Below are 27,403 nucleotides of genomic sequence, written 5' to 3' on the forward strand. Positions count from 1 at the left end.
TTATTCCCTCTCCCTCCTCTCTTTCCTTTACTCCCTTCTTCTCTCGTAGACTCCCTTCTAGTTCTATGTCTTTTTTAAGACTCTACATATGAGAGAAAACATGTGATATTTCCCTTGTAAGTGCATTTTTAAGCCCTCTAGAATGCCATCTGATTTATAGTGTCCATTCAGCAATCAAAACTATGACTAGTCTGGATTCAGGATGTTTTTTTAACCACTTAGGCAGTGAACACCTTAAAAAAAACGAAAGTCAGCAGCTCACATGGATGTGGTGTGGGGTGGGTCAATCAGTCAAATGGGACAAGTGCTTCACACAGGCACCCAGGCGGGCCAGTGCCAAGGGGAGGTCTCATGTAGGGACAAGTCTGGGACACTCCCCACTCTGACAGCACTTCTAAAACCAACACACTCGGGGTTTGGAGCTGGTGATTCCAGGTGCCCCTGGAGTAGCAGGGATTAGTTATCAAAGCAAACAAATGGAGAAAATCTAATTTTCTATGTACACAACTGTGTCAGAGTAAAGCTCTTAGCAATTAAACAGCTGTGTAGGCACACAAATAGCCACGTCCTAGTAAAACTGTTGATCACTATTTATAAAACATACCATTACTTGTACCATAAAATAATTCAAATAAATCAGAAATCCACAGAAGACAGTGGTAACTACACAGCACAATAAAGTGGCAAAGGGCAGAAAACCATGATTGTGTTGCCTTGTCTGGTATCCAATCTATAGATAATCTTACTCACTTTATTGACCCATCTTTTTTGTACTACACATACATCTAGTTATCAAACTAGCTATTAGTAAGCTCTCCTTGCAAATGAAAAAAAGAAAGAGAAAAAGATCTTATATTTAATAGATACCATATTTTACCCAGATAAAAGCTTCGAGGTTCTAGGCAGGGCAGAGGAGTCTCTGAAAAACAAGCTCATCTTTCTCTTGACTGTCACTAACTGTAACCACATGTGTGCACACATTTGGTGTATTGCTTCTACGCAAAACTCTAAAGAATAAGGAGGAAGCGGGGGTCTAATCAAACTTGGGCACACACAGTATCCCAGAGAGAACACAGCAGGCCACTCAAGCCACTCTGGACCTTTTAAGAACAACTTTTTGCTCTTTAAAATAAATAGAAAGTTCAGCATCCTGGTGATAGCTGGCATCACAACTGACAACAGGCTTTGCCTAAGTGTCCAGAAGCAGAATTAAACACAAAAGTAAAGAACTAAAGACAGGAATAATCAAAGATTAAATCAACTAGCTGGGTCCAAAGACCGAAGAGTTGCCTAGGTAAGTCTTCTTGTCATTTGCTTTGAACATTCAAGAACATTCCTCTTCAGTTTGGGCACAGGGAGTGCTAAGTACTGAACCCAGGCCCTGAAACATGCTAAGCCTGCAACAATGCCACCACTGAGCCACACCACCCAGCCCAGCAGTCCTATCAACCTTGTTCTCTTACATTCCTCAGAGGCAGCTCCCAGGCAGCACCCTTCCCTACCTTCCTGCCCTTAGGAGTTACAGCTTTTGATCATTCAGTTGGCAAAAAGGAGAAAACCATGGCAGAACCACCTCTGCAGTTCTCAGACCATTAACTCAAGGGCAGGCCAAATGGATAAAGATAGTGAGACTATGTCTATGGTTGCTTACTATCCACCCTTGAAAAAGAAAGGAGTCCTGTCAGTGGCTACGACATGGACAAACCTGGAACACTTTATGTTAAGTGAAATAAGCCAAGCACAGAAGACTAATACTGCACAATTTATTCATATGTGAAATTTTAAAAGGTCAAATTTACAGGAACAGTAAAATTGTGGTTACCTGGGCTGGGATCAGGAGACTGGTAAAAGAATAGAAAATAGCAGTTAGGAAAAATAAGTCTAAGAGCTCCATGGTATGCCACAGGGACTACAGCTGACAACAATGTATTATACATATGGAAATGGCTAAGCTATTAAAGTGTTCTCATCATACCAAAAAAAAAAATGATAAGTATAGGAAGTAACACATATGTTAATAGCTGAATCATGCATTTCACAATGTAAACAAACATATCTATATATAAAATCGTGTTATACAATATTGACACATACAATGTTTACTTGTCAATTAAAAATAAATTTTTGAAAATAGCTTTTTTTAAAAGGCAAATAGTGCCAGTCCTTTTGGGCACCATAACAGTAACAGCATGAACTCTGGTGTTGCTACCTCACTGCTTCTATACACTTGATTTTTGGTTTGTTTCTCATTATATATTACATTTATCTTTTTTTTTTTTGTACCAGGGATTGAACTCACGACCTTGCACTTGCCAGACAAGCTCTTACACTACTGAGCTAAATCCTCAGCCCTCACATTTATCTTTCCTAAGCCCTAGTCTCTTCATTTGTAATATGAGTGTTATAATAACATTACCCATGGTGACGCAGTAATAATAACATAATAGTGATAATGGTAAATACCAATCTCAGGAACTTTCTGTAAGGATTAAATGAACTGACCCATGTCACATGCCCAGGACAGCAGCTGACTGCATTCTTAAGAAGTGCTGAGGGGTGAGGGGCTAAGGCAGGGATGATGAACTTTTAGAAATCAAGTGACTGCAACCCAAAACTCACTTATCACCAAGTGCCAACACTGCAATTAAACCTGAATACTGAGGTTCTAGTTTAGAAAATAACTGTTATATTAATATATTTTATCTTTGAAAAAAAGCCAATAACACACTTGCCATAGGTTCACCACCACTGGACTAAGGGATGCAACGCAGCAAACAGAGCAGAAGATCTGTTGGTGTCATTTGTCTGCAGAAGAGTATCTGAGTCCCAGTTTCACCAAAAGTTGAAATCACTTTTTCAATTCTTTTTAGATCACTTGCTCTAAGCCTCTCGTTATTCTCATTCTGAAAATGAAGAAAGTATCTGCTTACCCTAGAGACTGCCGGGAAGGTCAAGTGAAATATGAGGTATAAAACGTTCTGAACACTATCAATACGATATTATTTAGTGTAGACTCTCAGGCTGCCAGCTTGTCCCACCCCCCATCTGAGTAGTCACCAGCTGGTATCTCGACTTGCTGTTCCCAAGGTACAAAGCCTTCAGAGTTTTCTTAACAAGACAAAGGCTCAGGCTAAAATTGCTTCCGTTTTCCACGGACTACGCCTGGATTCCAGGTATAACTGACGACAGAGATAAAAAGAAGTGTGTCTGCTTAGCTGAAACACACATGCAGGCTGTGGGCAAGCGTCCAAAGGATGCATCTGGGCACCTGATCAGGATGGTGGAACAAGGGAGCCAGGCATCCCGATTCAGCCCCTGGCTCAGACAGGGCAACATCTCTGCAGAACTCACCTCGGCAGACCTTGCTTGCTGGGCCATGGGGGCCAGTAGATGCAGCCAAGTCCACCCCTTCCAACCAAACTAACTTCCCTGAATGTTCCAAGTGCACCTCTTTTTCTCATTATTTCAGCTCCTGGAAACAGCCCTACCTAACCCTGGCAAACTTCAGAAGCAGCAGCTAATATTTTTTAAAGATGTGCAGAGCTGTTTTTAAAAGTGAAAGCTTAGTGAGTTTAGTAAAAACTTAAGCCTGCAATAGCAGGCATTTATTTTTCAAACTTCTCGTTTTTCGTATATTAGATCACAGGATCTAAGATAAGGTGCCAATAAGTAACTTCAAATAACAGCTATTTGGGAGGTATTATGGTTCTTACACAGCATGTTTACCAAACGCACAGCCCTCCCTGCCCACAATGTTATACAATAACCAAGGTACAAAAGAGGGGAGGAGAGACGGGCATGGTGACGCATGCCCATAATCCCAGCACTGAGGAGGCTGAGGCAGGAGGATCACAGTGAGTTCAAAGTCATTCTAGTCTACATAGCAAGATCCTGTCTCAAAAAGAAAGAGAGAGAAAAAGACAAGTTATTAATTTATCAAAAAAACCACTAACCACGTGCTGTGATGTGCTGCCCACCGCCACCTTCAACAGTGAGAGAGAGAGAGAGAGAGAGAGAGAGAGAGAGAGAGAGAAACAGAGAACAGAAGAAGGAAGGAAGGAAGGCAAGAAAGGAAGGCAAAGAAGGAAGGAAGGTGGGAAGGAAAGGAAGAGAACAAAGGGAAGGAATGGGAGGAAGTAAATTAGAAAGGCAGACAGGCAGGCGTCCACAGAAGGCCCAGCCAAAACTATGCGCTGCTACAAGTAGGTGCCCACTATGCCCGCTGGTCTAACCTGGGCTCATTTTTTTTCCTCCACTGTGCTTGCCCCACCCCTACCCCCATATGTACAAGAGGTCTTTTACTCCCTTTACCCCTTTTGCTCCAAGAACTTTACACTTTTCCTCTGATTTACAGCTTCAGAGCCATTTCTGTGAAAGAAGAATACAAATCAAGAAGGCCCATTACTCGAGGGTCATTATGCTCAGACGACCTATGCTAGCCCTTCTCAGGCCAAAGGGTCTCTCCAGATTCCAGGATGCTACACTGGCAGCGACTCACCTGGTTCTTGATCAAGCGAAGGACAGTCTCCTAATGAGACTCATTAGAAGGCAAGGAGCTGAACTTGACAGCCAGCTGCCTGGGCTAAGTCCCAGCACTGCCACTTGTTAGTCACAGGACTGTATACAAATCATTGACCAAACTGAGTTTCAGTTTCCTGTGTGTCAAGTGTAACGATAATCATAATAATACCGACTTCATAGGGTTGTTTTACAAAATAAATGAGCCAGCAGCTAGCAAGCCTGCATCCCTGGCACTGTCCTTTTGAAGCTAACAAGGCATCAAACTGTTCGATACCACAGTCTGAATTCTAAGACTGAACAGTGCATGCCTTTAGCTCAGAAGATAGAAGGAGAAAGTCCAAACCTCAGAATGAAATCCACAAGCCTTCTTCTGATATTTAAGGTCCTCCACAGTCTATGCCTACCCTGCCTTCCAGGAAGATCTCCTGCTCCATTCCCACACCATTCTCCAGGTCATCTATTCAGTTAAAAAAAAAAAAAAAACAAGAGTCCATTATCTACATACCACACACCACATAAGGCACAGTTCTCCCATCTGGCCAGCCCAAAGTCATCTTCTTCCCAGAGTCTACCCAACCATTAGGACAGAGATCGAGGCTGGAGCTTCCACAAAGCCTTCCCTAGTTGCCCTATCCCTCATGAGTTTCCACTACTGAATGTCTCCCAGGTCTTCTGGGGCTTTTGCTATGACTATATTTTATAAAGCCAAGTAAAGTACAATTAACTCAAAAGAAGGGGGAAAGCTTACATCTCTCTGTACATCCCTAAGTGACTGGTACTGGAGGTGCACTTAGCAAAGACTCAGTGAATAAGTCATTTATATCTCAAGAGGGCTTGATGGCATAAAGCAAATACAGGAGTATTCTTTCAAAACACCCTTCAGATCAGTAATATTTCATAGCATAGAGGTTTAAAGGCTTAATCTTCAGACCTAGCTTTAAGTAGGCTTATGTTTAAATCTGCCATTAATTAGCTAAGTGACCTTAAAGGAAGTTATTTAATCTCTGTGCCTCAGCTTCTTCATCTATGAACTGAAGATAATCAAAGTACCTACACTTCTTAGGGTGGTTACGAGGGTAAAATAAGATAATACACATGAAGTACTTTGAACAGAGCCAGGCACACAGTAATTACCAATATTCAGTATTATTACTATCATTATTATTGTTATTATTACTAGCTTCTTGAAGTTCAAGTCATCTAAAGTGTCCCAGAAAGCATCTGGATAAGTAGGCTGAGCCTAGATAGAAAGGTACTCGGTATCAGCACATACAAGACATTTTTTCCCTCCTTCACTCCTTTGGCCCATTAGTTTATATAAAGCAATAACAACAAACTCCTACACCTAAAAGGCATCTCCACCTCTGTGTTATCTATCAGTTGCCTTGTGCTCTCATAAAATCTGTGATTCTACTGTCCCTTCCACCTCTGCAAAGCTTTACGTATGTAAGCAACTCAAAAATATTTTCCCAGGCTAGCAACACAGCTCAGTGTTAAGGTACTTGCCCAACACAAGCAAAGCCCTGGGTTTAAGTCGTAGTATCACCAAAAAAAGAAAAAAAAAAAAAATATATATATATATACTCTGCTAATAGCTTAAAAAAGGAAGGAGGGTCTTAAGCAAAACCAATTCAGGCTGTGGATATAGCTTAGTGCCACAGAGCCTACAAGTGCAAGGTTCTCAGTTCAATCCAATACCAAAAAAAAAAAAACCTGACTCAGTACCAGAAACATCAGCCAGGCATAGTAGCACACATCTGTAATCCTACACTTTGGGAGGCTGAGATAAAAGGATCCCAAGTCAAATACACATTCAATTTAGTGACTTAGCAAGACCCTGTCTCAAAATAGAAAATAAGGTGGGGCTGGAGATTTAGCTCAGCAGCATAAGTGCCTGCCTTGCAAGCAGGCAGCCGTAAGTTCGATCCCCGATACCGATAAAAACAAAAAAGACAAAAAAAAAAAAAAAAAAAATAGAAAATAAGGGAGGAGGGAGGCTCAGTATGAAGCTCATAGGTCAATCCCAGTACCCCACCCCCAAATCAAGACCATATGGAGCCATCAAACTTACCACATTCCCACGAAGTACCTTCAGCATTTTTCAGTCTGACCAAGGCATTAAGCAAAACAGAAAGCCTTGCCTCAAACCCACCAGGGATGATTTTACATCTTGTCATCAAACAGCAGATTTTCCATCAAGTGGTTTCTCTTTTCCTCTCCCCCCCCCATTACTTTTCAGTGAGATTTTAATTAAGATCAGTTTTAATACACAGTCTAAAAGGCAAATAACTCTTCAATAAATGAGACAAAATGAAACTGCTGACAGACAGTAATAGAGAGAGAATGGGCAGTTCAGATTCACACACTGGCATTCAAAAGCACATGGCAGCTTTCTTTCAAGATATCTGCAGTGCAAGGGACATTCTCCTTTCCAGTCTCTGAAACTAATTTCTGACAGTTCTCTTTCAGTCAGGCTGCATCTGCACAGTCCAGGTCTGATCCATGTGAGCCTCTGCGTTGAGATGGTTTCTTTAGGGCAACATACAGGTTAATAAGAGCACAGATGCAGAATTTGGACATAAAATCTGGCTCCTCCACTTCCCAGCAACACAGCACCGCACAAGTTACCTAATCTCTCCGTATCTCATCACTCATAAAGTGGCAAAAATAACTGTGCCTAACTCAGAATCATGACTAAGTGAGCTCCTTAAATAAGACTATCCTTTTTCACTTTCAGGTTCTGCAACTAATTAGCCCAGTGGCTACTGTAGCAAACACTAATAAATGATAATTATTTTACTCTCCTCTGCATGTGCAGAGAATAGCCAAAGCCAAGAGGCTTAGCATTTTTTAAATCCATGATTTCTCATTGAGATTTATCAGTTCCCAGAATTGATTCAACACACTAGTTTCGTGGAGTTCATTATAGAAGAGATATAAGCAAACTATAGCAAAATAGAGCAAATCAAGCTTCTAAATGCATTAAGTAATCCTGACATGAATGCTAAGATGTCCATACGGGGGATCTGATTCTCTCACTAAGTGATACCATTGCCACCACTGCTGCTCCTCATCTCCAGCCTCACAGTCCCACGGTCTTTAGGAAACACAAGGTGTTTTGCTACTTTTCTTGTTCTTTTTTTCTTTTATTTATTATTTTTCGGTGGTGCTGGGGATCATACCTAGGGCCTTACACATGCTGGGAAGTACCCTATCACTAAGCTACATGCTCAGACCTTTTCTCTGCTTTTTAGAAAGTTATATATTAAGGTATCTTTAAATAGATAAAATTAAACAGCTCCCATGCAGCCCATCTTCCAAGTGTCACCTCTGCATAGAAGGTCTATTTACTCTGAAATAAAGAAAAAAGTCTCTTTCTTAAAATTCTTATTTAGAGTAAGAATGCAAGTATAATCCATGTATATAATAAAGTGAAGTAGGATTAATTATTAGCACATCTGCTCTCGACCTGCCACATCCACAGATTAGCTAAGTATCTGGGTCACTAACTTAGAATGCCTAGTGCCAACCTAGTAAAACATAACATAGGCAAACATACTATGTATCTGTATAGTAGTCAAATATTTTATTGATCCTAAGAATGTTAAGTACTTGGGTTTTACATCAACATCACATGGTCTAATCCTGCTAAACTGAAAAAACTGAGAAAAAACATATTGAAAAGAATATCATGAATGTGTAATATACTATGCAACTTACCTGCAGTGGCTAAACAGGCAGTCATCAGGGCAAACACAGCGACCACATAATGAGACGTCATTTTTCTTTCTGCAGCAGCCGACAGTTCTTCAGATCACAGACAATCTTTGAAAATTAGAAGTAGCCTGAAAATCCCTCTTGGCAATTTTCAAATTTCCTATAAAAATAAACAAATTTCACTATGAAAACACAGTACAGAAACTTCTTTTCATAAATACAAATTAAAGTTAAATGGAGAATTTCTGAAAAGCATCAGAAAAGAAATTTGTCTTGAAAAACATGCCAGGACATTACTCAACCAAACTAGGAAGAGAAGGGGGTGGTAATTGTCCAATAAGCATTTCTACAGCAAATACTTTTGCTTATATGTGACATTTAAATCTTTGGGTTAAACTGGAGGTTTGGGGGATTGGTTTTGTTGTGTTCTGTTTCATTTTGTTTTTGAGATCAGACTCACTATGTTGCCCAGACTGGTCTCAAACTCCTGGGCTGATACAATCCTCCTATTATCATTCTCTGAAATAGCTGGGCCTGTAAGTCCACAACACCAAACTTGCTTTTAAAAAAATCTTTGGTTTTATAGAGTTTTCAGGACTACAGAATAAAATTGAGATGCATCTATAACTCCACCAGTGATACTGTGATACTAAAGTAATCAATAATACTCCAAATACACATTCCCTAGTGCCAGCAAGCAAACAGAAATAGCTCTGATTAGAGACTCAATTTAATATCATAATGACAGGGTTATCACAATGATAAAATTAAATGACAGTGAGAATCAATCTAAAAAAAAAACCCAAAGAACCATAAAAAAGGAAAGGCTTTTATTTCAACTGTTGGCTGACATTTTAACAGGGGAAAAGTCTCTCTTGACCCCATCTGAGACTTTCTTGATTACTACAGTAGATGATCTAAAAGACCTTTCTAACCTTTCCTACCCCAAGTCTTGAATGGCAGTTTGCTGGTGGTCTGCTTACCTAGAATATTCTTCCCACAGTCCTAACACATGCTTCGTAGAAACATTCCAAAGTATATTTTCCAGCCCTACAACCCTAAATCCAGCACAATGAACAGAAGTTGCTCAATTCAACAAATATTTATTGAGCACCTAGTATGATCCAGGTATGGTTCCTTCTCATCAGCAATAAAAGCTATCTAACAAACAGATAAAAGGTACAAAGATCCTGCCTGTCTCTAAGCCCTGGACAAAGCAAGATGGTGGAATTCCTGGGAACCTGAATGCACTGATATGGATGGACAAAGCTCTTTAAAAGAAAACGCTATTTCAGCAAATGCTAAAATGCAAAAAACTTTTAAGCAAATTCCTGTAAGGAGATCTCAGGAGAAGATGGCTTCCTAGTGTATTTTTATGGGACACATAAACCATAGGCAGCATGAGGCTTGTGGGAATACTTAATGAGCTTGTGTCACCCCTGCCCACAGATGGATCTGAGGAGCTGTAAGGCTGCACTGTATTAATCCAGGGGCTTAAACCAGGTTTGAACAAACCTGTGGAAAGAAAGGCAAATGGTTCTATTAAAAAATATAGACTGCAAATTGCTGACAAGAATATTGGGCAATTATTAAAATACAGCAATTACAGATATAATAGAGCCAAGCTAAACAGTTTGATGCCCAAAGGCAAACCACAGCAAGTTTACACCGGATCTTAAAACATCTCTGAGGAAGTCCAAGACAAGTTGAAACTGCACACTGCTGTTTCTAACAAAGAGGGAGTTTTGCTTCTTTTAGCTTAAAAGTCCTTCCCTAATGTAACTCGTTCAAAAAAGAAAATAAACTGCGGAGGGTTTTTATCTAATATTCCTAGTGTGGTGACAGGATCAGAAAGCAGAGAATATAAAGGGAAGCATGTGGTTCCCACTCGGCTGAACTCCAGTTTGGGCCAAGACCTGGACGCAGCAGCGCCTTCACACACAACTTACAGACTGGTTCCCTATTTGAAAGAATTCAGGATGACAGCAGGCTTCCAAAAAGTAATAGCTTTGAAACAAACCCAGGGACATAAACTCCTCTCTTCTGTGAGGTTCTATGACCCTCATTTTGCATAGACCAAGGACTCCCGGGCCTTGGCTTTTTGACCTTGCTAAAAGTCTTTGGACTTTATGAACTAAATGCTTCCTTTTGAAATACAAACAGGACCTCTAAAATTCTGAAAGCATAATTTTGTGTCTACACAGTTCAAGGCAATGTGTTCTATTCAACAGGTATGAAATACTTAGTATCTACAAATTTAGGAAAATTCTGAGAGAGCAAGCTTCATGAATTACAAAGAAGAATATGTTAGTAATTCTGCTACTAGCACAATTCTGCTTTCAGCATTGGCCTGGGTTAATGCTGGGGCCATCAAATGGAGCTCACTGCCTTGCATTCCTTGGTGATCCAAAAGCACACACAGGTAAAGACCAGGATTAGCTAGAAAAACCCTTCTCAAACGGATCCTGACCCCATCATGGGTTTAAACCAATGTCCAAGAGGAGCTAGTTAGGAACAATATTTTCTGGGTTGAATTTTTTGTTTTTGTTTTAAAAATAAATCTCACTCTATCTGAGAGGAAAATTATGGCAAAATGGCTATCTGGCAGTGGGCTAAGAGCTAGTAAGAAAAAACTAGTGTCTCTCACATGGCTATGTACCCAGCTATATATGTGAAATTATTGAAAATCAGGACGACTCAGTTGAAAATTTGTCATCCTAAAGATATATAAATAGACTGAGCTGAAAGAGGTCAGCATGATCTTAGTGACAACGAAAAACCCCAAATCCCAAGATCCACACCTGCCCTGATGGCAGATGAAGGCCAGAAAGATCTTTTTCTGTGGCCACCACTCTATCTCCCAGCTCCTCCTGCTCTGTCATTACAACCTGAGAAGCAGTCTCTCTCCTCAACAGTTACTCTCTGAAAACAGAACTTGTTTTCTAAAAGAGGGGGAATTCTGCTGTGGGTGCAAAAATCATTACTAGTCAAAACAGTCATTTGATTACAAGACTATGGGTGGCAGCCATAAAAAAATATACAATCCTTGGTAGTGCTAAACTCAACTTTCTTAAGAAATGCAAAGGACAAAATGCAGCACAAATCCATACACTGTCACATTCTAATACTGACATGGTTTTGCCACCAAGTGGGGAAGGAAAGTAGAGACTCAACAAATCTAAGGATCTTAAGGACAGAGATATTGAGTGAGATTTTTAAAATTACTACCACCTAAACTCAAATAGTAAGTAACACCTAAGATTCTGGTTGCTGAAATGTAAAGTGGTTTCTGACAGATCATAAAAATATTTCCAGAGTGCTGTTTAAGTGCATTTTTTAGAGAAATGCACAGTTGAGTCTGCAAATGATGAAGTAGAAGTTGGTAGAGGAATAGTCCTGATGGTCATTCAACATATTATTCAAGGGATTCAGAAAAGGGGCAGCAGGGATGACATCAATATCTATAAAAAGGGGTGCATGGGATGTAGAAAAGATACTGTTGTTTGATGATATTTGGATGCCCTTTAAGACCTGTACACAAAGAGAGTAAAGCCACTTTTATTAAGTCACAGCTGCAACTCTCAGATTTCTCTGCCTCACAGGGAAAGTAGATAATTCCCAGTCCCCATATTCAGACAGATTTGGCACAAAGAAAGATAGAGTCCTGGATTTCGTTGAGAAATCTCTGGAACCATATCTAAGCACAACAGATACCCAACAAATATTTACTACTATTATGTGCCAGGCACTGATCAAGATGCCAAGGAGATAGCAATGGAAAAAAGGAGCCAAATCCCTGCCCTCAAAGAATTGATATCTAGTAAAGGCAGTATCATTTAATTTTTTAGGAGACATCTAACTTCTTGGGCTTCATTTCTTCTCTTGATAAATCTGTAGTTATTGCTTACTCTTGCCAGGTAACGGGGATATAATGGCCAAAAAGAGACATGTTCTTTGGCCTTTATGGGCTTACCATCTGGCAAAGTAAGCAAACAATCACAAATACCTAACCATACAGTCTGACAAGAGCACTAAAGGAAGAGCACCTACAGATGAGAAAAGACACTCCGAGGAGAGGCACGCTGCAAGTCCTGGCGTGAAGGGAACAAGGCCGCACAGCGGAAAGAGACAAGGAGCGAGGTTCACAGGCCATGATCAGAGTGGATTTTAAGTATCTCCCTGGATGCTGTATGGAGAACAGACTGAAGGGAGGCCACTGCCCTTGAGAAAAGAGCAGTTGAGGTTTACAGAGGGGCAGACAAGAAAGGATGAACATTGAGGTCAGGAAGGAACCTCTGTTTCTTCCTTTGTAAGGGACAATAATAAATTATATAGATTACCAAGCCGTTGCAAGAATTGAATGAGATTGTGCATGTATGGTATAAAAGCTATCATTATTTATCATTAGCAGGTTATATTTACTGAAAAGCTTTATTATCCTAAGGTCTAAGATTAATTAAAGTCCCAACATGCTGTGGCTGCCAGGGCAGGAAATGAAAAGCAGAAGTTACTCCTGAACTCCTATGCTGGTGGGCAGGAATTTCAATGAAGACCAGCGGGAAGCGGGCAGGAGGCACAGAGAGCACAAGGTGAGCAGAGGCTGCGCCCACCCTCCCAGGATCCTGCCTGATGCCTTCGGGCAGGGAGCTGCCCCTTCCTGGCCCTGCAGCCCTCACTCCCAGCTGAGAGCATCAGTCTCTGGTCCTGGCATTCTTGCTTTCTTCGGGGTAGAACCTCAGTGAGTCTTTAAAGGCCTAGACACAATAGGCCTCAATCCCAAGCAAAACACATCGAAACGGAAAGACAAGGTTATGAAAGTCATACTTAGTTTGAATTCACAAATGGATTTTTCACCCACCTTGCAGTACCTGAGAACTACCTTTTCATGCTTAAGATTTTTGCATCCAAAGATATCTTCTGCTTATAATTTAGGGGGTATATTCTTTTAAGATAGAATTAACAGAGAACTATATTTGGGAGTTTAACCTTCCAGCATACCCGGCTGTGTTGCACTGCACAAGTCACTTAGCCTCCACCGTTCTCTCACCTGTAAAATGATAACACTTGGTAATATATGGGAGGTAATATAGGCATGTTACATACAATCATACCAGTACCCTGCCTCATATAGGCATGCACACACGCGTGCGGGTGTGTGTGTGTGTGTGTGTGTGTGTGTGTGCGTGAGTGTCACGCTGGGGCTGAACCCAAGGTCTCTTGAGTGCTAGGTAAGCACTCTATCACCGAGCTACACCCACAGCTCCATGGTCTAATTTACATCAATAATTTCACAATTGTTTTTATGGTTAAAATACATCCAACACTTTTTTATAAAATAAAATAAAGAGTAGTATAAATTGTGGTTTGTAGCAGTTCTGTATTTTGATATTTATCCAGCATTTCAAAACGTCTCTCAATTGTCAAAAAACATGATTCAAAATTCAATATAAGATGTAAATCCTAAAAACAGTCTTAATTTTGGAAATCTGCTCCCAAATGGTGAAGAAGTCACTGCCTCAGTACTTCTGGTATAAGTTACAGGGATCTGGCTGCACACTCCTCATTCTACCTTATGAATCCCAAATTAGCTGCAGGGGTTCAGCCAGGGGGCTGCAGAACTCAGCCTGGCACTGCCACCAATCCTACCAAACTTAGAACGAGGAACCAGCTGTCATCAAGAGGGTTTGAAGCATGACCCTACAATTATTCTGGCAAAATTCAGCACACTGAATATTTTCAAGATAAAAGTCATCATCCTTCAGGCCCCTGGCCATTGGAAGTCTTTTGAGAGCTGCAGGAATAGCTCAGTGGTAGAGCATATGCCTACCATGTGTGCACCCCTGGGTTAGAGCCTTAAAACCACAAAAATAAGATACTATTTTGTACATTACGATAAAAGTACAGAAATCTGTAAATTGTTAAAATTTTTCTCAATAACAAATGATAAACTAAAAATTATAAGGCTGGGTACAATGGCACAAATCTGTAATTCCAACTTCTCAGAAGGCTGGGGTGGGATCACGACTTGAATGACAGTTGGGGCAACACTGTGATAACCCCCATCTTAAAAAAAAATTAAATTTTTCTTTTAAGGAGATTAGAAAAGTGTAGGAATTCTGTCATAAGTGTGTTACACCCTCAGGCATTCAGCCTTACTTTCTAAATCTCTAACAGGAAAAGATATATTGGGAGCCTCGCTAAATTGCTATTTCTCAAACTAGGCTCAAACTTGTGATCCTCCTGCCTTAGTCTCCCAGAATGATGGGACTACAGGTGTGTACCACCACATTCAACTAAGAGAATCTTCCATTCTATACCTCACATATATTGATTATCATATGGGTAAGTGATCTGAATCCTGCCTAAAAAATGAGACTTCACACATACCTGTGGAAATCTGAGATGCACAGTCATATAATAGCTGGGAGGAATAACAGAACTGGGAAGAGGTACTGAAGAAAAACACTCAACAACATAAAGAGTACTAAAATGGAACTATGACAGCTATTTTTCATCTATAACACATAAACAAAAATATTTACACACAATATCTTTCCTAAAATATAGGCATATAAAAAACCTGAATTCTTTTAAATCTGCTAATTTGCTCAAAACCTGATGTTTTTATACTATTCTTCAAAGCCCATAAAATCTACTCATTCTCTCCTCATTGCGAAAGCCACTTCTGATTGACCCCATCCCACCATGAACACTCTTGTCGCCTTAACATTTTGTGTATAATTTGCTCCAAGTTATTTTCTACTCAGAGCCAACTGGGAATGTTAGAAATAGATAACATCTACTCCAAACCTTTAATTTTATAGATTAGCAAACCAAGAATTAGAGTACACGACTGCCCCACTATTACACAGCAAGTTAGCGGCAGAACCGAGACTGGTCCACATGCTGCTTTGTAATTATTGCACGACTGTCAAAATGTTTATAGTTCATTCCCTTACCCATTTGAGGCTCACCCCTTCCTCCCTCTTCTGAACCCACAGAACATCTCAGGGACTACTGAGCACAGTAAGTATGCTTCACAGCTTCTCACTTAATCCTCTCAGTCACAGAAGGAGATACACGCCCTTTACTGTACTTCTCAGTGAGAAAAGTGAGGTTTCAAGACATTTAAGCACCCTTACAGTCACCAGCTAAAAAGTCCTAGCACCAGGATTTAAACTTAGGTCTGTCTAACTCCACAGCCCATGCTCTTAACTGCTACAAGCAAGAACTCCTCCAGAAACAGCCTGATTGAAAACATCACACCAACAAACAAACAAAAATCAGGGGCTGTGCCTGATTACTGAACAACTGAGGACACCAACAAGGTCCTGGGTAGTCACACTGTAATGAGAACCAATGCAAGGACAAGTTATTTTGTTTTGAAACCAGGATGGCAAAGCTCAATCAGTAGTTACATTTCATGTCATGTCATTCATTCATCCAATAAATATTTGTGAGCACCCAGCATGTACTGGGCACTGGTGAAGGAGCTGACACAGAGCAGTGAAGTAAACACATCCTTATTTCCATGGGGCTTGCCTCTGAATTGGCAAGGAAGACAACAAATATATATATAAATGTCAAGGCATGCTCCGTCCTATGAAAGAATAATAAAACACATTGGGGAGAGCCAGTGAGGACAGAAGGGGTGCTGAAGAGATCAAGAGTGACCACCCAGGGGAGGTGACATTTAGCTCAGAGATGAAGGAGAATGCTGTAACAATATCTGATGGAAAAGCAGCCCAGACAGTAGAAATACCAAGTGCAAAGGCCCTGGGGTAAGAGCTTGCTGTGTGTTCTAGGAGCAATAGCATAGCACAGCAGAAAGTGTGAGGCCCCATCACACATGTTCAAATGCCTGCTATGCCTCTGTCAAGCAATGCAATTACAAGCAACTGACTTACACTGCTGTGCCCGACTATCTCCCTCACAAGGTTGCTAAGCAGATTAAGTAAACTAATATCATAAAGACAATTAAAACCTAAAATACCCTTGGGATGGGAAAATAGTGGCTCTGAGTTTGTTAACTAGGCCCTGATAACTCAGTTCTATTCAACATCATTTATTTACAATTTGACACTTTTGAATTCCAGGGTTAAATTGCACTCCTGGCTGTGTGCTTAGCCAATAATTTCCTCCTAAACCTTAGACTTCCATAGTTGGGCTTCCGGACCTGATGAGAATCCATACTGATGTCATCTCACTAAGGGCAGGAGGCACATTATTCCAACTTTACTATTATACTAATAAAAATTATGCTCTTTAGTCCACATGGCCCTAACCCCAAGAGTCTGGCACTTCTTCAGAATGGAATTTTTTGCCTCTTGGATTCAAGTTATTTGTTGGCTTCCCAGGAGGCGGTCTCACCAGCCTCCACTGCTCACTGCCCTCATCGGCAGAGCAAGCAGCAACTTTCAACCACAATCCACCATCTTCGGAAGGATTAAAAATACACTTTGAAATCAAGATAGTAGCTTAATGTTTAAGAAAAAAAAAAAACATTTTCTCCATTTTTTTACTCTAAAACGAACATTTCTCTAGGCACAGTGGCAGTGCACACCTGTAATCTCAGCACTCTGAAGGCTGAAACACGAGGATCACCGTGAGTTTAAGGCCAGCCTGAATTACACAGTGAGACCCTGTTTCAACAAAACAAAACATTAATATTAATTAATTAAACATTAATAAACAAACATTTCAAAAAAAAAAAAGAAAAAATACTCAAGGGCCATCTGGCCTGGTAGTCTCAAGACTGTCCTGCCACCAAGCAGAGCAGCTCTAGAAGGTTCCGTGAGCCACCAGGGAGGTGGGCTCAGAGCCAAAGGGAAGCTGTCAGAGCCACAAGGAATTTTTGCTCCTTGCCCCTGTCCTCTCCCCCAGCTCTTTCCTTTACTATTATGTTTACCTTTCATCTTTGTAGCTGGCTGAGTTAAAGGGCAAACCACAGTCAGAGAGAAACCACAGCAAGCCCCTGCCTGTTAGAGGTAAAATGGGAATCTTCCCAAACCGCTTGTAAGGCTGGGGAGTGCACGTGGTGGCTGCTTCCAGTCAGACAATTAAAAAGAGATCAGTGCTCTAACCTGACAAGTCTTAAATGAGGCTTTAAAAATCAGACCTCCTTCAAGCCTGACCTCATGGTTTTCCCTTTCTGAATAACAGGAGTACATGTTTAACTGGAGCTATAAGAACTCCATAAAATCTTGCTCCTTCACATTCATTTATCATTCAACAAATATTTATTGAGTACCTGGTTCATCCCAGCACAGATTGTACTCGATGTGGGAATTCACTAGGAATGTCAAAAAAAAATTCATAGAAATTCCGTCTTTATGAAGTTTAGACTCTAGTCCAGGAAGACTGATTATAAACAAGATATAGAACTGGGTACTAGACAGAGAAAAACGCTAAGGAAAAAAGCAGATAAGGGACAGGAAGTATGTATGTCTCCAAGTTTCTTTAAGTAAAGACCTTCAGGAAATGCACTCAAATGAACTTTGTAGATATTTGGGGAGAAAAAACATTCCAAGAAAATGAAGCAATACATGCAAAGGCCCTGAGACACAGTGTGTCTTGGCATATGCAGAGACAGCAAGCAGGACAGGCAGCTAGAACAAAGTGAGCCACCCAGAGCAGAAGTAACAGGCATGCAGGTGGTTGACTACTGTGGCTTTACAGATCACTGTAAGTGTTCTGGTTTGTACTGTGGAAAAGATATGAATAGTAGAGGATTTTAAACAAATACATGATGAGATCTGGCTTGGGCTTTATCAGAATCATTCTAGCTATTGGGTGGAGATTAGATTGCAGAAGAGCCAAGGAGGGAAGCCTCTCACCAGCTATGTGATCTTGAGGAAGCCACTTAACTCTGTCTCTTTCTGGCTGTTCTCAACTTTACAAGCCTTAAAGAAGATTGTTCTATGCTGCCATCTATTCCCAAACTCTGTGATTTTAAGTTGGTTTTCTTTGTGTTGTCTACCGTTAAAACTAATTTCACTATTATAAGTCCGACCTTTCTCCAAAGCTTTAACTAAAGTAGAACCGAGTTGAAGAATTCAATTTGACAGCACATACCAGGTACCAGACTAATGTTATGGATCCAGGACACAAAGATGGTAAGATTCTGCTAAAGTTTGGATCATAAATGTCTTCCAAAGGAAGGCCTATGTGTGAAAGCCCTGGTCCCCAGAGTGCCAATACTGACAGAGGCAGAAGCCTTAGGTGATGAGGGTCTAACTAGGGACAGTGGTGAATGCCTGTAGTCCAGCCATAATCCCAGCTACTCAGGAAGCTGGGGTGAGAGGATTGTGAGTTCAAGGCCAGCCTGGGCAACACAGCAAGACCCCACTGTTTAAAAAAAAAAAATAAGGTCTAATGGGAAGTCTTTAGATCATTTGGGGCATACCTTAGAAGAGGACTGTGGAACCCCAACCTCTTCCCTTTTTTTCATTCCCAGTCATAAAGCAGCTGTTTTCCTCTGGCCCATACTCCTATCATGATTTATACTCCCTCACTAGAGGCCCAAAACAATAAGGTCAATCAACAAGCCAGTGTGTACTAGAATCTCCAAAACTATGAACCAAAATAAATCTTCTTTATAATTTAATTATCTTGCATCTTTTGTTATAATGATGGAATGCTAATACAGGCTGAACCCTGCTCTAGAGAACTCCAAATCTGCCAGGGCAAAATAAGAGGGTTTTCTACTAGCACAAATACCTCCCCAGATGCAGTCACCCAATCTTGAAATTCTCAGCCTTCAGAACCATGAGATAAATAAACCTTTACTCTGCATAAATTTCAGAGGCTCCAGTGTTTTGTTACAGTAAATAGTCTAACACAAAGGCCATTACACATAATGAAGCATTGAAAATGGAGACTGCAGAAAGATCAGGAATGTGAAGGGAATAAGGAGAACTAGCCCCATAGAATTCAAGCGGAGAAAATGTAGGAAAATGAGAAGAATAGCACAGCAAATGAATCAGGAAGAAGACAGTGAAGATGCAGACAGCAAGCAGGCTCGGAATTTTGTACTTTGCATCTTTTCTGGCTCAGTCAAGGTGCAGTGGGCGTGGGAGCCTGCCTGCAGCGGGCTGAGGAGTAAACGCGAGGTGAGAAGAAAAGAACCAAGAGTTCAGACTCGACTAACCCTGACAAGACTACTTGTTATCAAGGACTGCACCATCAGGAAAGTCTTATTCAACACTCTGTGGAGGTGGAAGGTGTGAGAACAGGAACTAAGAGCTGATAGGCATGAACTTCTGGTGGTGGAAAAGAAGTTTCTTACTTATCACCGTGGTCTCATGGAGACACTAATCCTGAAACTAGCAGCAGACAGAAAGGCCAGCTCCTCCTAACAAACGCTCAGGACAATGTATTCATCCCCATACTGTCCAGTCACTTAAGACTTCACATCTCCATCCTCTTCTTCCTAGCATCCCTACTTTCTCCTCGATCAGAACACGCTGAGCAGTAGGGACTACAGTTCTGTTGAAAGCATGGCAAAAGTTTATCAGAAAATCTTACGTTTAGCGCCAACCACCACCTGTGATACCATGAGCCCATAACCTGGCACTACCCAGACAGAAACAGGTTTTATGAAAAACACAGGCTGGGGCCCAGACCCCGTAGTGACAGCGGAAGCTACTTAACTCCTCTTGAATGTGCTCTCTGAGGCACAAAAAGAAGCCCAAAGAGAGTCTTTAATCCTAAAATTATTCTTAATTTCCAATACAGAACACTTTAGAAAAATCAGAAAACCAAGCAAAAAAAAACTAGCAGATTCTTTAAAATGTGCATCTAGAGTCCCTTCTCCTTTAATGCAAAAAAGCAAACCAACTCCCAAATGATCATTTTTCTTGGCTTAATTTCACTATTTTTGTGATACATAATTGGAAGCAGACTACTTTTTCCTGGCTTTTAGAGAACAGGATCTTTGGGGTTACAAGAGTTGCCAACTACAGAACCTCAACCCGAGCAACAACAAAAAAAAGTTGTTGCAAAGCTCTTACCTACATATACCTACATCACATATATATGAACTCCAAAAGACAATGTAAACCCCTTATTAAGATGCAAAAGTAAACTTTGCCCTAATGAACTAAACACCTCTCTCCCATTCTTATTCTCTTTACTCATTTACATTAAGTAGAATCCAGCTTTGAGTTTAATCACCTCCCATTTAGATAGCATCCAAAAAAAAAGCCATACCCAGTGTGTTATCCACATGGGATACTTTTCGGAGGCAAATTCAAAAATTTAGTAGATCCCTTTATAAAAGAAACCTCCTTATTTAGACCACACACTGAATAAAACCCTAAACATCTTAGAGAACGAACACTTTAATAATAATAAAATAAAGATGCTACACACGGAAAATGTCATGTCTACAGAAAAATATGAAATGGTCCAAATAGGTCATCCTCCTGGCTCCTGTCAGAACCATGAGGCATCCAAGGACCATACAGTAGTGAAGAGCAAATATGACCCATGAAAAACAAAGACATGTGTGTCTTCACAGAATGGGTTGTTAGTCCACTAGTTTTTCCCAATACATATCATATAATATGAATACATGACAACAATCTCTCTAAAGTGACAAAACTAAGAAAATTAATAGGAATGTCTATTCAGAAAGGCTTTGACAAAAAATAGGTAGAACAGCAATAGTAAATATGACAATTTAGAAGATCGGAAACTTCTCCCACACACATAGGGAAGACCTTACACTGTGATGATGCAAAATGTATGTAATGACTCAGTGGTGCTTTCCCTCCGTGTTAAATCTAATGTGCCAGCAAACTACACAAAGTGTAATATAACAAAATGAGACATTTATTCTTTACGAGTACTCAGAAGAGTTTTGTGTTTGAGTAAGTTTTGAAGAAAAAAGCCATAAAAGAGACAACTCATAACACGGTGAAGATCACACAAAAGTACTGAGGGTACCACGTGAATATGGGGCTTTGTGATTAGAATCTAAGAATCTCTCTTCATATAACCTTCCAAGTATGAAAAAAAGCCACATTCTGCTCTAGTAATTATCATATAGTTAATTTTGAAATGAAATCTGCAAAGAGTTATCGGTACATTTTTGCATCCAAGAATCAATATCAGCTTATCAAAACATACGAATCACTAAAAATGCTAACACAATGAGAGTCCCCCAAAGGGGACACTTTCATACACTAAATGGAACTAAGCATTCATCAACTTTCCATTAATTAAAGAGCCAAAAAAGAAACCCAAAGTTCTGCTAAATCCTCCACCTGGCCTGCTGGGTGTTCTCATCCAGAGCAGTGTTAGTCCTCTGCTTGTGAAACTATAGACCACTTCCCAAGGCAATGTGATAAACAGGAAAGCTCAAGGACTATGTCTGTAAGGCTGTTTTCTAAAGATCTTTTTTTTCCAGGAACTAATCAACTTAAATGTGTTTTTACAAATGACCCATCTGTAATTTTATACAAAAACCTGACCTTCAGCATATACCAGAGAGAGGAGCTATGTGTTTAGGACAGAAAAACAGGTGTTTCTTCCCTGCAAACAGCACCCAACTCAGAAGGCCTCTTTCAGTTTGAATCCAGTGCCCAAGAGATTGGGAGAGTAGATACTACTTTACAATCCTTTTACTTAAAGTGAAGATAGAGCTAATATTTCAAGGAATTCTAAATTATTATGCTGACAACTGTTTAACATTAAATTCTAAAAATGAACCTTGCCAGGCTCCACATATCACTCAGAGGCCTCTTTCCAAGCTAGAAGCTTTCAACATAAAGGAATCACTGGCACGAACACCATCATTAAATCTTTTCCCTCTTATCCAGCCATTTATCATCAGGTTGTATCAGGATGGCTTGAAGAAATGGTTCTGGGACTCTTGTTTCAGACCCTCCATTTCAAATATAGTCTCTAACTCTTATAAGTAGTTGTCAGCTTATTAAGTCTCCATCTTGGCCTGAAACACTTAAGAATAAAAAATGCAGAGTAAGGTCCAAATGAGCATGGCCTAAGACAGAATTTATATTAATGTTGCTCCAAACATGAAATATTGCACATGTCTTGGTTGAGATAGCAAGGGATGAAAATCAGTAGTCTCCAGGGGAGGCAGGGAGAATGGCTGAATCTGTACTAAATCTTAAGGACTTTGCAAGCAGAGAAAACAAAGCTCGACGTCAGTTAACAAGCAAATGTGCTACTTCAAAAAATATAAAACAAGAAATGTAGACATGGACAGAGCCCAGGAAATGAACCCAACTCTTTTTGTAAAACCCTTCCAACTAGGGTTGATTTATTTCAACTTCACTGGAAACTGAACAAATTAGCAACAGCTTGCGTTTTATGAAATGCTACAAAGAGGTAGTGCTATCATTCCGAGTGTTACTCTGAATATGTAGAACCAGAGAAATTACTACCACAGATCATAGTGCACTTAATTTTCCCCAAGATACAAATGCCCTCGATAAATCTATTAAGGATAGCTTTTGATAGAGCCTGGATTCATCCTTACGCTCCCAGTTGTCCATATTCCTATACAAGACTGCTTTTAAACTAAAAGCCCTATGTAAATTTCAAAAAGTAGTTAACACTTTTTAAATATTTAAATACAAGGAAAATCTTCCAGTGGACTGATCAAAATGGCAATAAAATTCTTGTTAAAACTTCTGAAAGTAAAAAAGGAAGACTGTCCACTATTATCTAATAAATCTGACAATTATAATTTTTACCCAACAACAATGAGAGGGCAGAAAAAATACATTTCAAAATGAATTACTGAGAACAGGAATAATTCAAAATGACCACCCAGCAGAACCATCCAGGAAAAATATTACAGCAAGGTTACTCTTTGCCCACCCCTTTTCTAAATTCTAACTGTTCAGTTAGGCTCAAAATGTAAAGTCAAATCTTTCACAGATTTATGATCCCAGGAAATTGGCCATCACTTAGTTACTAAAGAAGTCAACAGTGATCACCTTCTTGGAAGACAAAGGATATTTGAGTTTCCCGGTCTCTTAAGCCCAGAGCCTGGGCTCACAATCACCTGACTTTTTATGAGATACAACCAAAATTTGCATGCAAAGGGGAAAGATGAGCTTCCTTTTGAGACTTAAAGAGAATGAGCCAATAGTTTCTTTCTGGCAAACCAATGTTGTCAGTCTTTAAAGGCTTTCTGTGACACCAACTATGGTGTAATCCCAGCACTCAGAAGGCTGAGGCAGGAGGAGTGCTGTGAGTTTGAGACCAGCCTAGACTACATAGTGAGTTCATGGACTACATAAGTAGACTCTGTCTCAAAGTAGGGGGAAAAAACTTGCAGTCACAGAGCCCTAGGCATTTCTCAGGCATCTTGGTCCCCTACTATCATAGAACTGAATATGGACATCTAATTTGCCAAGCTGCAATACTAGGAATCACATGTCAATTAGCAAGTATAGAGTTGATAAACATTTGTGGAGTTAAGGAAACTATATCAGAGTGTGGAAGACTAAATGAGATCTAAAATAAATACGTTTCTGCAGTTTAAGGGCAATGTTGAAATATAGACATATAGAAAGAAGGGGCTAAATTTTGAAGTTATTTTAAAATAGGGTCCATCTAACCCTAACTTTGTTAATAAAGTTAAATCAAAATTACATGATACAAAAGAAAGAAGGGAAACTGGTCTATAAAACTGCAAAGATAAAAAAAACTTTTTAAATAGTGAGTTTGACTGATTTTTCAAGCATGTTAATTCTTTTGTTGTTGTTATAGGGAATGGAACTCATGACCTCGCACTTGCCAGGCAAGTGTTTATGCTACTGAGCTAAATCCCCAGCTTAAGCATGTTAATTCTTAAATATTATTTATACATCTATTTACAGCATGACTATCTATTGACAAACACATTGTATATACCAAAAGTGGTATCAAATGATACTTTGAACTATCACTATACATATTGAGCATCCCTAATTCAAAAATACAAAATGCTCCAAAATTCAAAACCTTTTCAGCACCAATATAATACAGGTAAAAAATTCTATAGCTAACCTCATGTGACAGATCAAAGCCAAATGCAGATACTCTAAAAATACCATATAAAATTACCTTTCAGCTATGAACATAAGGCATGTGTGAAACATAAATTTCATATTTAGACTTAGGTTACCTTACTAAAGAGACCGTATAATGACTAAGCATGTATTCTAAACTCTGAAGAAATTCACAACATTCTGGTCCCAAGCATTTCAGATAAGGTATATGCAATCTGTCTCTGAAGAATGCATTGTAATCAAAATATAATTGAAGGTCACTGATCCTTTATTGGTTTGCATTTGAAATATGTCAATGAAAGCTAATAAATAAAGTATTGTGAGTGAACTAACCTCCCTGAGAATTAGTATAAACAGTTTTATGCAAAACATAAATAAGGATCATTATAAAAGAATTCACAAAGGATTTCTCCAGATTGCCATTTCTCTTAAATAACTTGAACTACTATTAAAACTACACAATACTATTTTGACATACACACTTCTTAAGGAAAACAGTGGAAAAAACCCACATGTGTGTACTTAATATCTGTCCAGCCCCCACAGAGTTCTTGACATGTACAGGCCCTATTCTCAAGGTCATTCTTATCTTCACCAGTTTAAATTAAATCTCATCCTCCACTGCAAACTCAGAAAGAGACTTGGTTAATTTGCTAGATAGAGGCTCATCCTTTGCCACTTCTGAAGCTTATGTTCCATACCCAGCAAATCAGTTTAGGTGCCTTACAGACATTAACATGCTAGTATGTTGTGCGCCCCCTATGGTCCACATTAAAAATAACAATGAATTCCCCAGGGATTGCTTTGAAGTTCTGAGTTTAAAGGTTGATGGTTTTTATGTTAAAAACATAAGCCGAATCAACAATTGTTAAGCAAATCTGTCATGTAATGGTCAGATTCCATCACAACAGGAAAAATAAAGGTTGACAAATAACAAAGATAAACTTAAGAGCAAAAAAAAAAAATAGCTTTAAGTCTTGAAACACTAAACAGTGAATAATTAAAGCCAAAAACAAAGAACACCAAGAAACAGAGCAACATCCTTTAACTGACACAATGGCATGAAATCAATTCCATTTTAATATCCCTTAACGGGGTAAGAATTATTTCCCTGTCTCTAGTGCCAACCTCAAGCTGTTTCCTAAGGAAGCCAAGTAATGGTGATCAACAATGTCTGGAGAATTAATACAAGAAATTAAGACTAAAGATTTATATTACTATAAGTCAGAGAGCTATTATAATAATTTGTAATAATTTATAATAATATAAAGTTTCAGAGAAGCTGCAAAGTGGCACCCCATAAGTATATAAAGTATATATAAAATCATCTAAATTAATCACATATTTAATGTACTTCAAAAGTTGTGTTCAACTCAAACAAGAAGCTGGGCAATGGTAGAAGACCATGGATTCACCGCACACAAATCTGACTGCACTTGCTGCTCGGACCCATTTGAGCAAACTAGCTCAGGACTTAGAACTCACAGGTGTGAGTACCGCGGGCCAGTAACTTAACGTGTGCTGCCATCCGTAAAATGGGGCTGATGGGGTTTTTAACCATAGGTTTAAGGTGATGCTTAAGTCTAATTGTGCCAGTAAAGACAGCAATGTCTGCATAGAGGCTCAAGAAACATCAATCAATTTACCCAAAAGAAAGCCAAACTGACACTGAACCGTTTGCTGTCCGAGTTACCATTATAGGAAGATTAAAAGTCTTGCTCTAATGTACTACTTGTGGAGACCTATCTCCTCCCAAACCGCTCACTTCTTCCAAGGGAAGAGGTACTCAGCAAACACTACTACTCCCCTGTCTCCGAGGGGCTGGGACAAGCAGTGCCAACACCTGGCAGTGCTTACCCGGCGCCAGGCACTGTTCTAGCACCTTACATATACAAGTTATTCAATCTTCACAGCAACTTCGTGGGCCGGTACAGCTAAGGAAATGGGGCGATCTCCTCTTCTCCCAGCTTTTTGGGTAGACAAGAATATCCATTAGATTCTACTGGACCAAGCTAGTTCGTGCTTGACACGCCGTCTGCCTACACTATGTCACTCTAAAAAGTGGGGTAAATACTCTAATGAGTCTCTTAGCAGATTGTTCTAGCGACTACCCAGATTTCCAGGTGACCCACGAAGAGTGTCTTGCACACACACCGGGGCGCACAGCTCAGTTAGCCCAGGCGGCAGCACCCGAGGGCGCGCCCGCAAGCAGCTCAGGTCATGTTGGGGCGCAGCCTTAAGCGGCAGTCTCTGTCACCGCAATTCTTTGCAAACCCACAACAAACCTTTCCCAGGGACGCTGTCACGCGCCCGGAGGGAAGTGGCCAGCACGTCCCACAAGGGTCAGAAGAAACCACGGAGAGGAAGAGTGAGGGCGGGTGAGGACTCCTCCTCCCCGGCACTGCGCATCGCCGCGAGCGCTGCCCACCCGCGCGGCCGCTGCCCACGCACTGCTGGCCACAGGTGCCCGCTCTTCCGAACGTAAACACCGCCCGACCCCCGCCGCCCTGCAGAGGCCGCAGCTCCCGCAGCTGGAGCGACCGCAGCGCAAAGCGGGCGCAGACCTTGCTCGCCGCGCGGACCCGCACCACGCAGCTTGCAGAGCCCGCGATCCGGCGGGTGCACAGCAAGGCACAGGCTGCAGCGCTGGAAGCCCGGGCCTGCACGCACGTACCTCGGGGCGGTGTGTCACGAGCAGATCCACCCGCTGCAAGTTGGAGGAGAGCAAAGTTTCCCCGCCCAGCGCTCGCCTCCGGCAGCTGCTGCGCCTCGGCGCAACTACGCCATCGGGCTGGCCCGGGACTTTCACCTCCTGCAGGGAGCTCCGGGAACTGCGCAGGGAAAGTGGCCGGGCGAGAGCCACAGACCTCCCTCCTTCACTCCTTGGGAAGAGGAAAGTGTCTCTCCGCGTCCCCGAAACCCTCGATTCCCCCCATCGGGCCGATCCAGCGCGCTCTTGCTCCTCTTACACGCGCGGGCGGGGCCGGGCAGGGCGCCACAGCAATCAGCGCGCTGGGGGAAGGGCGCTCTCTGCCGCGCCCCCACCGGGGGCTCTGGGCCGCCCAGAAACTCCTCCTCCTGCCTCCCGCCTCTTTTCCCTCCCCTTTGCCTCCCCGCTGGTGGATGAGCCCCGAGAG

At 40.8% G+C, this 27,403-nt stretch overlaps 1 protein-coding gene across 1 annotated transcript in view; it reads right to left on the reverse strand.

Moving 5' to 3' along the window:
- Tgfbr3 (transforming growth factor beta receptor 3) overlaps nt 1–27,127 on the reverse strand; it is a 192,440-nt gene extending 165,313 nt beyond the window's left edge. Inside the window, exons 1-2 of the mRNA XM_003478932.5 lie at nt 26,941–27,127; nt 8,242–8,398 (exon numbers count right to left, since the gene is read on the reverse strand). Coding sequence (XP_003478980.2) covers nt 8,242–8,302 — 61 coding nt within the window. The 5' untranslated portion in view covers nt 8,303–8,398; nt 26,941–27,127. The remainder of the gene's footprint in view (nt 1–8,241; nt 8,399–26,940) is intronic.
- Nucleotides 27,128–27,403: the final 276 nt, after the last annotated feature.

Source organism: Cavia porcellus, unplaced genomic scaffold (genome assembly GCF_034190915.1).
Source record: "Cavia porcellus strain 051 isolate PalLab524CR breed Dunkin Hartley unplaced genomic scaffold, mCavPor4.1 scaffold_1, whole genome shotgun sequence".
Classification (NCBI taxonomy): Eukaryota; Metazoa; Chordata; class Mammalia; order Rodentia; family Caviidae; genus Cavia; species Cavia porcellus.